Source organism: Daphnia carinata, chromosome 9 (assembly GCF_022539665.2).
Source record: "Daphnia carinata strain CSIRO-1 chromosome 9, CSIRO_AGI_Dcar_HiC_V3, whole genome shotgun sequence".
NCBI classification, from domain to species: domain Eukaryota; kingdom Metazoa; phylum Arthropoda; class Branchiopoda; order Diplostraca; family Daphniidae; genus Daphnia; species Daphnia carinata.
This window is the reverse complement of record NC_081339.1, coordinates 2,697,963-2,712,333: the sequence shown is the minus strand read 5'-3', so window position 1 is coordinate 2,712,333 and position 14,371 is coordinate 2,697,963. Positions and strand designations below refer to the sequence as shown.

Below are 14,371 nucleotides of genomic sequence, written 5' to 3'. Positions count from 1 at the left end.
TGCAAGGCAAAACGGAATAGAGAGTCAAGAGCTATCAGCTGATGTCACGTTGGGGATCATATAGTACAGCAATATGATCTCCATCTGAGCAGTTCTGGAGGTTACTAGTATGTCATTAAGAAGTTCGCGAAATCTTTTTTCATTCACGCAACGCACGCGGAAATCAACGTCTAGTTTTCACTGGCGTGAATTGGTTTGTGCGTTTGCATCAAATTCTACATTAACTCGAAGAATTCAGCTACTCTTTTGAATGCCGTCAGCATTTTTTAAATCCTGCACCTTCAGAAAAACTGATGATTTTGCAAGAACATTGGCAATATGCGAGCTGGCTGTAAAGTAGCAGAACGAGAATGCCGTGTGTTAGCAAATCAAATCGGCAAATAGCGGTGCGAAGCGGATCAATCTCCAAGGGATGTTCTCTGCATTCATTACCGACAAGTACTCTGTACCCATTTAAATTCTCACACGAGTAAACACAACTCCCCATACTGAACCTTGCCCTTCCTTAAGAAGTTATAGACATCATTTAAACCATTGTCGTATGAATGTGGCGAAATTCAAACGAAATCCAACATCATATTAAATTCAATTGGTGCTCTGCGTATTTACACAATGACCGTTGACGTTGTGGTCCGAAACGCTAACGCATGAAATTCTTATCTGTCCACGCCCTGCAAATAAAATTAACACACTGCGCGCGTTTCGTAAAGAAACGTGACAGTTTATCGTTACGTGAGCGTTCTCCTTTTTTTTTAAACCCTGCCATCGAAAAGAAAAAAAAAGCCCGACGTCCACTCAGCACGATTCTTATCCATTGATCAAAGTACACGTGATGCACACAATATTCCTGACATAGCGGACTGTCTCCATCATAAGATGGAGCGTGCTTCACTAACATCCTCATTGTCTATCGATTTTACTCTTGACGCCCTTGACGTATTTCATCCGGAGAAGTATTTCTTTTTGTATACATATTTTTTATTATTACAATATGGCACCACAAAAAATAGTCGGAAGCCAGACAGCTTTCCAAGACATGCGTCAACCGTTAGTTACAATAGAAAGAGAGAGCACAAACTATAGGGAAACCATAGCACTGCTGACGGCTTAACGAGTTAGTAGTGTCCGATCTAACGTTTTTCTTCACTCGTCTGACTTGATTCACTTGTGATGTCGTGTTCTACAGCCAACATTTTTAGTCAACGTTAATCAACGTTCTCACTACGATCGTTGACATCAATCAAATTTGCGTTTTTCAACAATCAACGCTGGAAAAGAAAGTGACGTTGCCATAGCGTCCGTCGTACTATCATCGACCGTTTCAAGCGTTCGATAGACGCAGTGTTGCAGTAGATCCGCAGTGGAAACGTATCAGTTTGAATCGCGGGTTCATGTCGCCACGTTACGAGTTGAAGAAGCCACCAAAGAAAAGACGGTAAATAAACAAAACAAAAACAAATCGAAATTCCATTCAAATGGGTTCGCAAGTGTCACAGCCGGTGATCGTCGAGCAAGTGCGGCCGGGCCTTTACTGTTGCCGATGGCGGATGGCCGATAGTGTTCGTGATTTCCATTGTTACGCGAACGCGTTCAAGTTACGCGGCCGTCGGCCGAGCTCGTACAGCATCACGGCCACCTGGATCGAGAAAAAGTACAACGTTATTGTGGAAGCGTCACGCGAATCTGTTCAGAAATCGAGTCACGAAAAGGCTAGATTATTCAGCATCGGAGAAGATGAACTGGACAATGATGCCACAGTTACCCCACCAGAAGAGAAAAGAAGAGATTTGCCGCAATCCGTATGGATTAGTTACGGAGGTAAGACATTCACTAACAAAAAAAAATAAGGAAATTGATTTACAGTCCACTTTGAATTTTTTTTTTAGGCGGGCAGAATCAAATTTTATCTGAATTGGCACCTGGTGTTTGGAGAACGAACGATTTCCAGTTCAACACTTCACTGGGCCAACGTTCGTTACCTTATCGTGTTATGACCGGTAGGCCATGGGCGGGATGCGGATTGACATTCCGTTTGTGGATGGACTTCCAGACGACCAGCCGAGGCGAAAGAACAGCATTGAGGCATTTCAGCGATGCATTCACCAATCAGACCTACTGCGATGTCCAGTTCGAGCTCGGATCAGAGACGATAGGAGCCCACGTCGCTGTCCTATCAGCTCGAAGTTCCGTCTTCTCCGCCATGTTCCAGCAAGACATGCAAGAGTCTAATACGCGACGCGTAGTCATTTCGGATATTGAACCGGCCGTTTTCAAACAATTGTTGCATTACATGTACGCAGGTAAAGCACCTGATCTGCAAATGTTGGCCGATGAAATGGCCCAGCTGCTGCTGTTGGCCGCTGACAAATACGACGTCCAGGATCTGAAAGATGAATGCCAATCGTTGATGCGATCGCGACTGACTGTTGAAAACGCATTCGATATTCTCTTGTGGGCTCATTATCATTCTGTAACTCGATTAGCCGAAGCTGCGTTGACATTCGTGGCCGAATGTGACGAAGAAACGTGTGCCGCTCAATCCGATCTGGAGGAAATGAACAAAGTGTGTCCAGAACTCTGTAATCTCATCGCCAATAAACGAACGTTGATTAACAACCCGTCCTTGTGCCTCTGTTAATATGTACATAGATTTATTGGAAACATTGTTGTGTCGTTTTTGTATTTTGGCCGTTGAATAGGTTGTTTTGGATTGTATCTGAGAAATATATTTTTTTTAATGAAATCACGCGTTCGATCAAACGTTTTTGAAGACGCAAAGTGTCGCGACACGATCAGTCAATTTAGCGTTTCCCTAGGATATGCCACGTGTCCCATTATCGTCAAGGTCGGTTTCCTGGTAGACTCCGTGCAAATTCATTTTAAAGAACAAAAAAAAACCTTGAATTACCTCACCTCACCCTTTTCGTTAAACGTTGACCCTTCCTCCTTTTTTATTACTATATATAGTCAAACGTGAGGCAAGTACTGTCACTTCTGTTGTACCATGTATTTCCATCAGTTCAATGCAATTGCTCTTACTTTATCTTGACGTTCGACTAGAGACTTGAAGTGTTTGTGGCCAGCTGGACGATAACAACCGTAGTCCCCCGATTACGTAACTTACGTTGTACAAACGACGCAAGAGGTAAAAGCGAAGAAATTTACGTGCAATTTGAAACAAACAGGGAAAGATAAACTAAAAGTTCTCGTGTTACGTGAATAGAAAATCTTTATCTCTGGAAAAAGGATCGTTGTCATAGGAGCCATTTTATCTGATGCGTGTGGAATTTGACGATGTTTCAGTACCGACCGATCTGCAGAACGTAATCAGTAATCGTTTGTATGTAGCCATGCTATGCTCGGCGATTCTGACGAGAATATATGTGAGTCAAATTTTTCATTTGAAGAGGAAAAATTCACCTACCTAGTGATACAGAAGGAGAAAATCAGTTCGCACAAGTTTGGGAACAGTTCATCTTCACCTACCATGAGTGCAAACAAAACGAAAAGGTAAAAATTTTAAGTTTAACGAAATCACCTGTTGATAAATGTATATCACCATGCAAATGTATGTACAGGCCAGTTGAAATAAGCATTGAACGGATACGACCAGAGCTATTTTGTGTTCATTGCCAATGGGATAAACCAAACGATCCAGTTCCCGCAGACAAGAATGCAAACTTGTTAGCTAATTCGTTCGCGGGATTTTCGTTCAAGGGGCCTCAGCAGCAACAAACTCAGCCCTCGTCCTTTTTCGGGACAACAACTGCTGCGGTACCAGCACTCACGCCCGTTTTCGGTTTTACGACCAGCGTACTATCAACATCGACATCAACATCGACATCAACATCAACATTGTTTGGGAGAGCAGTTCCCGCAAACAAAAATACGAACTCGTTTGGTAATTCGTTTGCGGAAGTTCCGTACAAGTTGTCTCAGGAGCCACCAGCTAAACCTCTCTCTTCTTTCGGGACAACGACCAGCATACCAACAACATTTTGTTTTAGTTCTCCAGAAAGCAAGGCGACTCAACAACAGCAGACTTCCAATCTTGATGCAGAAGCCAAAGTATTGTTAATTTTTTTTATTTAGTAGCGAATAATTATTTATGTATCATTTTTCTTTGCCAACACTTGTCGCAGGCGAAAAGCTCCAAGACGTCAGAGTTTCCATCAAGATTCTTCAACAATACCTTCGGCCAACCTGAAGCCAAAAATGAGTCGGTCAAATACGTTGCTGAATTCACAATAAACCAGCAGGCATACCTTTTAAAAGCATCGTTCACTACGTCTACGTGCAACATTGTGGGATCGTTAGCCTTGAAGCAAGTCCACACGAAATCCTGGCTGGCCACCGACAAGGCAATAGTCGATAATGGATCGGGCGACGTCGATGACCTTGTGGAAAAAGATGATATCCAGTTACCATCGGCTGTTTGGGCGAATTTCAGTGGAATCGAAAAGAAATATCACAATCTTACGTTATCGAGTTTGGATCATTCCTGGGTGTCGGATGATTTTGATGGGAGTTTCGCCCGTTTGACGAGCTTTACTGTCTGTCCCAACACTTGGAAACCGCTGGCCTGCTCAGTATGGGTCCAGTTCGGAACTTCTAATATGAGAGAAAAGAAAGCTCTTAAGCAAATCACAGACTTGTATGTCGAACAGACCTACTGCGACGTGGAATTCTCCCTCAGAGGCGACCACCACATTGGGGGACACCGAAATATACTGATGGCCAGGAGTCCTGTGTTTGCCGTGATGTTTCAAAACGACCTGGAGGAGAAAACCCCTGGCCAAGTTAAGATTGAAGATTGTGAACCAGACATTTTCAAGCAGCTTCTTCATTACATCTACGTTGGCAGGACATCAACTTCGTTAACTGATGCAATGGCTCAATCGTTGTTCGCGGTGGCCGACAAATACGACATCCAAGACCTGAAAGAAGAGTGTGCCACTTTTCTGCTGACCTGTCTTAGGATGGACAATGTGATCGGGCTGTTGGTCTGGTCTCATCTTCACTCAGTTGAAGAGTTAAAAGAAGCTGTGCTCACCTACATGGCCCGTAATGGCAAAGAAATTTGTCTTTTAAAAGATTTGGAGGAACTAGCCAAGAACTATCCGGACCTCTCCGTCTTGGCATTTCGGCGTATGATGAGTTGTACAGTCCATTGAGTACAAGAGTCAATACGACGCATTGATCAAACCTTTCATGTCTTTTAATTTAATGTTTTATGGATATAGAAAATACAAAGAAGAATAACCTACCGAACGAAGCTTGTATGTTCATGTGTTCGTCCCTGTTCCTTGTTTTTTAGAAAAATCGAAGATGTGCTGAATTTCGTAAACATCTGTTCAGCTGATCTTGTCTTCCAGAGTTACACTAAGCTGTGAAAGATTGCAAAATGTTCCTTACAGATATGCCATCGTGTTTCGGCAAGATGAACGGCCGTCGATGGAGAAGGCCGTGGGAAAAGGCATTTTTGGTCGTTCCCATCACTCAGAGCATCCGTGGTTTTCGCGTTATAAGTCTGATTTTAATTTGACGCTCTGCTTTTTTTCGCGTACAAGCGACAGTTTTGATGTAAAGCGCTTCTCAGGGGAATTGGAATGATTCTTCAGCATTATCCTTTTTGGCCTTCAACTTTAATGTTAATTCTTTGCTTTTCTCTTACGCTGCATTTCCGCGTTTGTTACCCGTCCTTAGTCTATGTCGTACGGTTAAGGGTTGGACTAAATTAATTTTTTATTTGCTTGCAATAAAGAGCTTGCTGTTAGCTATCAGAGCTTAACAAGGCCTTTGATTGCGTAAATTTTAATTTACATCTATTTTGACGCTGCAAAATGGGTTCTTGCATTGCCAGTATGATACGCTCATCGAAAAGAGGACGTGTCTGGTAAACCGACGTAGAAGTACAGGCAGCAGCATTTATGGTGCAATTTGAGAATACAGAAATTCGGTAAACACGAGAACGTAAAATAAACATTATAATGTTTCTTAATACTAAATGTTTATCTCTTGAATTAGGGCCGTTGTGATAGCAGCCATTTTTATCCTGATAAAGGTAATCCCGATAAAGAGTATGTAAATGTCGAACCTTTCGTTTGAAGGGAATTATTAAAGAAGAATAGTAAGTGCCCGCACAAGTTTGGAAACGGTTCAACTTTACCTACACCATGCTTGGAAACAACACTAAAAGGTAAACGTTTTAAGTTTAATGAAATTCCCTTTTGATAAACTTACACCCATCACATATACATACAGAGAGCTCGAGACAATTGTCGAACAAGTACGTCCGGGACTGTTTTGCGTTCATTTCCAATGGGATGGGAACAAGTCGGTGGTCGAAAACAAAAATGCAGACTTGGAACTTGACTTGACTTACCCATTCTTATTAGAAAACAATGACAGGAATTCAAGCACTAATAAGGTGGTAATTTCAAATCCGGTCGTCCCTTCCTCAGGTGCTGAAACACCAGCCTTCGGTAAGTTTCTATAGAGACATTACAACCCAACGTTACAACCAATAGACGCACATTTGTTTTAGTAGGTAGTACACTCATGGGATCCCTGTTCTATGACGGACCTCGGGAGCAAGAAACCAAGCTTTTGCCTCTTCCCAGGCCATCAAGTACGTATTTCATCCGGAGAAGTATTTCTTTTTGTATACATATTTTTTATTATTACAATATAGCACAACAAATAATAGTCGAAAGCCAGACAGCTTTAGAAAACAGGCGTCAACCGTTAGTTTTTAGTACAATAGTGACCGTCCCTTCCTCAGGTGCTGGTACACCAGCCTTCGGTAAGTTTCTATAGAGCTAAGCTTTTGCCTCTTCCCAGGCCATCAAGTGCGAACAACTCTGCTGGCATGAAGCTTAGTTGGAGATCATTACAATCGCCAGATTTCGACGCTAATTATTCATCATTGCAGTGCAAGGTTCAGGAAGTACGGTGTATCGGAAGCGGAAAACTATTCTTGGCATTAATCGTGGAGTAATATTAGCTTTATTTTTGGTGCAATTGTGTTATGAATTACAACTGTTTTGCGTAACATTTATTACAGGCAACTTCAGATACATTTACCGCTAGCCCATTTCCAAATGGTCATAATACCCAAGTCATACTTAACAAAGTAAATACTCCATCGGGATCCTCAATCAATATCTCCAGCCAACCTGCCACCAAAGAGGAAACAATGAAGTACATCGCTAAGTTATCAATAAAAAAGCAGCAGTACGTTTTGAAGGTCTCATTCATCACGTCTACGGCCACGTCCAACGTCACCATGGGTTCATTAACCCTGAAGCAAATAAAAACCAAACCCTGCCCAGCCAGCGAAAAGGCAAGAGTGGACAAGGTAAGCGGCGATTCGATTCGCTGTGATGGCAAACTTGAGAATGATAACATGCAGTTACCGTCGGCTGTTTGGGTACACCTCAGTGGAATCGAAAAAAAGCACCGACAGCTCAATTTTTTGAATTCAAATCAGTCCTGGACGTCGGATGCTTTTGACGGGAGCTTTGCCCGCTCAGCATGCTATAATTCCGGTCCTACTGATTGGAAACCACTGGCCGGATTGCTATGGATCGAGTTTGAAACTTCCAATATGGCAGAAAAGAAAGCTCTTAAACAAGTCACTGACTTGTACATCGAACAGATTTACTGCGACGTGCAATTCGCTTTTAGAGGAGAGCAGCAAATTGGGGGCCATCGAAATATACTAGCAACCAGAAGTCCTGTGTTTGCCGCACTGTTTCAAAACGACCTGGAAGAGAAAACCACTGGCCAAGTTAAGATTGAAGATTGTGAACTAGATGTTTTCAAGCAGTTCCTTCACTACATCTATTCGGGCAGGATTTTGACGCCGTTAACTGATGCAAATGCTCAGTCGTTGTTCGTGGTGGCCGACAAATACGACATCCAAGACCTGAAAGAGGAGTGTATCACTTTTCTGTTGACTTGCGTCAAGATGAACAATGTAGTCGGTCTATTGGTCTGGTCGCATCTTTACTCAGTCGAAGCATTAAAAGAAGTTGTGCTCACCTTCATAGACCATAATGGCAAAGAAATTTGTTTTTTAAAAGATTGGGAGGAGCTAGCCAAGAATTACCCAGAACTTTCGGTCTTGGCAACTCGACGTATGATGGATTATGCGCTCCGTCGGGAGCAAAAATAAGGAATGGAATAGTAACCAAACTTTATACATGTATTGTACGTTGTATGTGTTGCTTCGTGAAAATATTTTCAATACGCAGATTAATGACTAAACGAGGCGCTTACCTTCGTCCATTTTGGTTGCTGGAAAGGGTTGACCGATTATGACATATATGTAGCAATACTTCACATTCAGTTTTGGAGGGGGGAAAAATGCAAAAAGACAAAATTGAATGAAAAAACAAACAAGTTGTTTCCTTCCTTGGTGTTTCAAGTAAAGGCTCAGAAATCTAGCTTGGTTATGTTTCTGTTTATCAGTGGGTTGTGGCAGCTGATGGAAGTGAATCGATTATCAATTAACGGAAATTGGGTTGCCTCTCAGAATTTGCATTCGCCAAACAGACAAGTTGAACGTTGTAAGCCTCAATTTAGCTTACATCTCTTGTTTCACGGAAGTAAAATTTGGTAAAATGTGCCTTACATAAGGGCCATTGAGTTTCAGCAAAAGATAGGGTCATTGTCCGAGGGAACTACTTACTTGAAATTGACTACTGCCCTAGTGAGATTGACAATTTCCAGTCGTTCTTGCGGTGTTTCGTGATCGTGAGAAAACCTCGTTTTCATTTTTCGTTCGCAAACGTGTAGGGCATCGTCCTGTTGGTCTAATTTTGACTAGCGAGCTCTTTGAGCTCCTCCAGTCTAACTACATTTTGATTGGTAAGGTTTTCTATGTCTAAAAAAGCTTGTTTTGATTCCCATGCTTATGCCAATCGTGTGATTGTTAGCTTTATACAACTACAAGCAATCCGCATAAATTCATGTTCTTGGCTTTCTGGTGAGGTCCAAGAAAAAGTATCAGAATGCATATAGATTGACTGATAACTAGTCAGTATCCAGGGAAATCATGTCACATCGAACACCACGCAATGATTCAAAAGCCAACAATACGATATTCGCAAATGCATGGAAGATCAGTTTGAATCTACCGCCAACCACATCCCTCTGTTGACCAGGTAAGGCATTGTTTTCCCAACCCACTAAATGAATAAATCGATTTCTTGCCTGGTTTTTCATGTACTTTATTCTACTTCTGGAATATGCTCGAAGCATTCCCAAAGAAGGAAACATATTTCATCGCAAAAGAAACAAACCCATATTCTTTATATATGATCTCGCAGAAATGTCAGGAAGAGCAGCAAAGGCTTAACGCATCGAAACATTTTATTCAGTTATTGATGGTAATCGCGCATACTTACGAGGTTTTTTTTCGCAATCAAATCCAACTGTTTATTCCCCTTCTTTTTATATCCGGTCCATTGTAAAAGACCTTGGCTTCTAATCCGTCTTGATCCACATCAGAAGTTTCAGTTATTGTTGTTCAGCAAACATATAAAAGAAACTCTTATGTGAACTCATAGAGAAGAGTACGAGAAGAAAAGCATCCCTATTAATGGCTTCATTCTAAAATAAGCTGGCATTGGAACATGACATTTTCTGCCAAGCGTATCAAAAATCTAATGCAAAAGTAGACGTGAGTCTTCCGCCAAGGTCGGTACAAGCTGGTACTTCATCTTATAGGACATGACTCGATGTAAATCGCTGAATAGAAAGATGACTCTGAACGCAGCTGTGATTCGACTCAATTCAAACATGTCTGCTTCAATTGAAATGATATTATTTGCGTTTTCCGTTTGACATCTTCACAACAATTGAAAACTCGTTCAGGCAGAAATCCAAACAGACAGCCAGTAACAAAAGCCACCAACTTGAGAAGCTCATTAAAAATGACATAAAGGCGTGGATCTCCGTTCATAACGACGAAAGCAATGAGCGGAAATCCAAGCTTAATCTTTTTGCATGGAACATGTATCATTGCCCAAGTAAACAACAACATTAATAGTTTTCGTCATCTTTGCAGAAACCCACAAGAGGCAGTAACAAAAACTACCTTTAACAACCAGTTGCAAGACGTTGCATTTAAAACAACTAATAATTATGCTCCGTAACAAAGGCATCTGAAATGGACACCTGTTACAGCTGAGCTCATGCTGTAAGACGCATCGTGAAAGAATTTAATATTCAACCCACTTTGCCGATTGCATGCAAAGGCTCTAACAAAGATTATTTATTCTTAAAAGATGCACGAGGCGTGAAAACTAGAGCTTAAAGCAATTAGAATAATTGACGATGTAAGCACAGCTATCCTCCTTTTTTTTAAATTTAAATAAGCAAAGAATGACTCATTTCGATAATTATTCACCCATCCGTAAACAGAAAAAAAGAACATATTGTTGTTGTTGAAAATTGAACCCTACCTCCGCCTCCCCCTTCCGAGGGGAAGGGCGAGGTAAAAGAAACAAAAACCCTTTCCATTGTAATGGCCTTGGATATTTATTTAAATGAAGCGAAAAACATCTAGAACTTGCTAAAGGCTAAAATGAATGTAAAAAAAAGGGGTGTATTTTTCGTTTTGCATTCGCAGTCAATTTAGAACGTGCAATACATTTTGAGCGTGTACTAGTATCTCCGCTTGGGAATTAAAATAATTAAAACGAAACTAAATAAAAGATGTCGATCAAAGTGGACGAAATGCGTAGAGGACTTTTCAAAATAAAGTGGACGATGGAAAGTTTAGGACACGACGATGTGACAATACAAAAGTGTGTCTTCCACGTCAACAATGATGCACGCTCTACTTACATAGTTTACTCACGATCCCGGAAACCATCGCTAATCGATTACGCTGACGTGTGCATCATGTTGAAGAAAAAGGCGAATCAGTTAGAAGAAGACAATCAACTGCAGATGTCAGCTGCTCTGGTCGATATTAAAACGGCCGTCTGTAAAAATGGACGAACGATGTCGTTGATGGATCATTACGAATCTCCGCTATTCGTTTGGATAGAAAACGAAGTGCTCGTCAAGAATGCCATGATGCATTTAGAAGATGCGTGGCAAATCTTTGTGCCCATCACCAATTACAACGAGCCAAAAATCACTTTATGGATGGATTTTGGATCAAACAGTTTAGGCCAAACGAGAATGATCAAAGACTTTGCTGAATTGTTCATCAATCAAACGAATTGCGACGTGCAATTTCGTATTCAAGGGATAACCATTGGCGCTCACGTCGTGATTCTTTCAGCTCGCAGCTCCGTTTTTGCCGCCATGTTCCAGTGCGACATGCAAGAGTCTAGAACGAAGAAGGTCGTCATCGAGGATATTGAACCAGAAGTATTTCGACAACTCCTTCATTATCTTTACACGGGCACTTGTCCGCTATTGAAGATGAAATCAATTACTCAAGATCTGTTCGTAGCCGCTGATAAATACGACATCGATACACTGCAAGAAGAATGCGTCGATATTCTATTGACACAGCTGGAAATCAACAATTCTATTGGCATGCTAATTTGGTCTCATTTACATTCGATCACGACCCTCTTCGACGCTTCTATCAAGTGCATTGCTACGCACGGGCATACCGTTTGCTTCTTGCCCGAATGGAAGGATTTGACTCACGATTATCCCGATCTATGTCTGATGGCTACCCAGCAAATGATGAAGAACAAGATCCACGGCAGCGTCTGCGGAAGCGATTGTGAAAATGAATGCGAGCCGGATCTCTGGCTGACCGAACCGGATAATGTCTTTAAAAGTAGCCGTCAAACGAATTGCGAAAATGATGCCGAATGGCTTGAGTTTCCCGAACAAATTCGTGGCATTGCTTCTCTTATAAAACTATGACTTGAGGCACCAACGTCGTCAGTTTAATTATTGATTATGCAAACAGTAGGCCTATCATTTAAGGAATCAATTGTTTAACAGGCAGTCTACCTGCCGCTTTACATATGCAAATTGTCACATTAAATAATTGTTGCGTTTCCTTTCGCTTTTCCGTTGTTGTTTTTTTTTCAAATGCCCCTACACTGATGTAAATTTCATTGCTTTCGATCTACGTTAGTAGGTTGTTGAAATGGCGTAGATCTAGCAGGTACGAGTGGATTGGTATGCGTTATCTTCTTGGGGAAAGCCATGTTTTTTCTCTCATGCTGAGGATCAAATAGGAAGTCAACTCAGGGACATTGGGTGTCAATAAAAAAAACTAAAGTTCACTCACTCTAGTTGTTTATGGATAAACTTGTTAATGTTCAATAACAGACACAACTTTTTTCAAAGTTCAAAAACCGGAAAGTCTACTGTCTAGAAAGTTTTCTTTCTTTTTACTTATCCCCAGTTTAAAGAAACAGAATAGAGACCGCCGGAAAATAAAAGTTACATAATAACAGCTCAAAGGATTTTTTTTTCCACCAAGTCTACAGTGAAAAAAAACAAACAAACAAACGTAACAAAAACATCCGTCTACTTCGTCACGAACTGAGAGCAACGCCCAATTGAAACAATCGGTACAAAATAGAAGGAGAAATTGGGCAGAGTTGACGATGCACAGCGCGTGTTCAAGTGAATGATGTCTGAAACATGAGCCTGTAAGAAAATTACGTATTCACACTCTTTCACGACGCATTCGTACCTTTTTGGGTGGGTGTCTTTAAGAAAACACCTGCGGGGACAACCTGCTTGTTATTATTTGTTTATTCCTAAACGTTTTGCAATCTCAATGCTACACCGTCAATGCCCCGATAGCTTTCTTATCCGATTTCCAGTTATTACGTTCTGCCGTACCAGTCTGCAAACAACCGTCGATTATTTTGCGGGAACACAAAAACATATCGCTCTAGGGCGTTTACACGGAAGGCGGGACGAGGCTTCTCACCTGTAGTTTAAAGGTTGACCGTAGTATTATTACTGACGAAAGAAATAATTGGCATTTTGCCCGTGCCGTGAGGTTGTTGACGTTTAGCCGGACAAGTTAATTTCACCAACGAAAGCTGTAATCAAACGCTTGATGCTGTAACGGTAGCTCAATCTTTTTATTATCGTATTGAAATTAATTGTAATGAATATTGAACACTTTTGGGGTGGCAGATTAAAGAACACAATTGAGAAATGCCGATCCCATCGAGCCAAGAAGTTCGTCCTGGCTTGTTTCTCATCCACTTCACTGAAAATGACATTGAAAAGGGGGAACAGACTGTTTACCTCAGGAAATGTGATTATTATCCTTACACATTGATTTTTGAATGCCTTGAAGGTTCACAAAAACCTGTCATGCTTTCATTAATCAAATGCCAGTCCAACAAGATGAAAACCTTGCCAGTGGGCAGCAAATATTCAGATTTGGCCAGAGCTAACCAGGGAAGCAAATATGAGGATGACCAACCTGAGTTTGTTTGGATTATGCACCATGAAGGACACAGACCAACACACCTGAAACTGCAATGTAACAACGATGACGTAGCAAACACAAAACGAACGTGGGGGCCCGTCAAATGTCCACTCGACAAAACATTCGACCTATGGCTGGATTTTGGAACGCAGACTCTTGGAGAGAAGACAATCTTAAACCAATGGGCGACATTACTCATCCAGCAGGACTTTACCGATGTCGAATTCAACGTTCAAGGAGAACTAATGGGGGCTCACTCGCCAATCATCACGGCCAGCAGCTCCGTGTTGGCGTCTTTGCTTCGCGGCCGTCCGACGAAAGGCAACAAAAAAACCGGCAAAGTTGTTCACATTGCTGACGTTGAACCGCAAGTGTTCCAACAAGTTCTCCATTATGTATACACGGGTAGAATCCCGCTAATCGAAGAGGACGGCATGGCGGAACGATTATTCAAAGTAGCAGATAAGTACGGTTTGGAATCCTTGAAAGAAGAATGCACGAGGTTCGTTTTTGCTGACCTCGACGAGCACAACGTCGTCGACACTCTTATCTGGTCATACAAGAACTCGTTGTTCAGCCTCTACGACAGTGCGCTTAACTTTGCTGTCCAAAACCACGCTTCTGTGAGCTCGCAACCTGATTGGCAGAATTTGATTGACAATCATCCCCAGATCTGTTTGCGAGTGTCGCAACTGTTGAATCCTCTCGTGTCAAATACTTCAGCTAAAGAAACTAGAGGCACCTAATGATGATGTTGCATTTTTTTGCTTGTATGTACATTGTGGGAAAAGAAAAAGACCAAATGCAATTCAATTAAAACTTGTTTGTCCAGATTACTGCAGTTTCTTAGAAATAACGAACTGTGCAAAGGCGGCATCACAAGGAATCGGGATTCATATCTATAGCCTTCAGTTTTCAAAGTTGAAC

General features: G+C 41.6%; 5 protein-coding genes across 6 annotated transcripts; all 5 read left to right on the top strand.

The window, feature by feature from the left end:
* Positions 1-1,488: 1,488 nt before the first annotated feature.
* LOC130688405 (uncharacterized) lies at positions 1,489-2,713 on the top strand. Its single transcript, XM_057511389.2, has 2 exons — positions 1,489-1,818; positions 1,887-2,713. The coding sequence occupies exons 1-2, from the start codon at positions 1,548-1,550 to the stop codon at positions 2,636-2,638; spliced, it is 1,023 nt and encodes a 340-aa protein (XP_057367372.1). The 5' UTR covers positions 1,489-1,547; the 3' UTR covers positions 2,639-2,713.
* A 569-nt stretch (positions 2,714-3,282) lies between these two features.
* LOC130688393 (uncharacterized) lies at positions 3,283-5,267 on the top strand. Its single transcript, XM_057511370.2, has 3 exons — positions 3,283-3,510; positions 3,579-4,068; positions 4,143-5,267. Exons 1-3 carry the CDS (start codon positions 3,356-3,358, stop codon positions 5,172-5,174), a joined length of 1,677 nt encoding a protein of 558 aa, XP_057367353.1. The 5' UTR covers positions 3,283-3,355; the 3' UTR covers positions 5,175-5,267.
* Positions 5,268-6,093: 826 nt separating this feature from the next.
* LOC130688395 (uncharacterized) lies at positions 6,094-8,623 on the top strand. Of its 2 annotated transcripts, none has more exons than XM_057511374.2 (6): positions 6,094-6,199; positions 6,265-6,485; positions 6,551-6,631; positions 6,695-6,805; positions 6,935-6,996; positions 7,067-8,623. In XM_057511374.2, exons 1-6 carry the CDS (start codon positions 6,177-6,179, stop codon positions 8,177-8,179), a joined length of 1,611 nt encoding a protein of 536 aa, XP_057367357.1. In that variant the 5' UTR covers positions 6,094-6,176; the 3' UTR covers positions 8,180-8,623. The 2 variants fall into 2 exon arrangements, with proteins under 2 accessions (XP_057367357.1, XP_057367356.1); XM_057511373.2 differs by having other exon boundaries at positions 6,548-6,631.
* A 2,099-nt stretch (positions 8,624-10,722) lies between these two features.
* Positions 10,723-11,944, top strand: LOC130688402 (BTB/POZ domain-containing protein 8-like). Its single transcript, XM_057511382.2, has one exon. It carries the CDS (start codon positions 10,726-10,728, stop codon positions 11,902-11,904), a length of 1,179 nt encoding a protein of 392 aa, XP_057367365.1. The 5' UTR covers positions 10,723-10,725; the 3' UTR covers positions 11,905-11,944.
* Positions 11,945-12,988: 1,044 nt separating this feature from the next.
* LOC130688404 (kelch-like protein 24) lies at positions 12,989-14,234 on the top strand. Its single transcript, XM_057511388.2, has 2 exons — positions 12,989-13,074; positions 13,144-14,234. Exon 2 carries the CDS (start codon positions 13,165-13,167, stop codon positions 14,188-14,190), a length of 1,026 nt encoding a protein of 341 aa, XP_057367371.1. The 5' UTR covers positions 12,989-13,074; positions 13,144-13,164; the 3' UTR covers positions 14,191-14,234.
* The last annotated feature ends 137 nt before the right edge of the window (positions 14,235-14,371 follow it).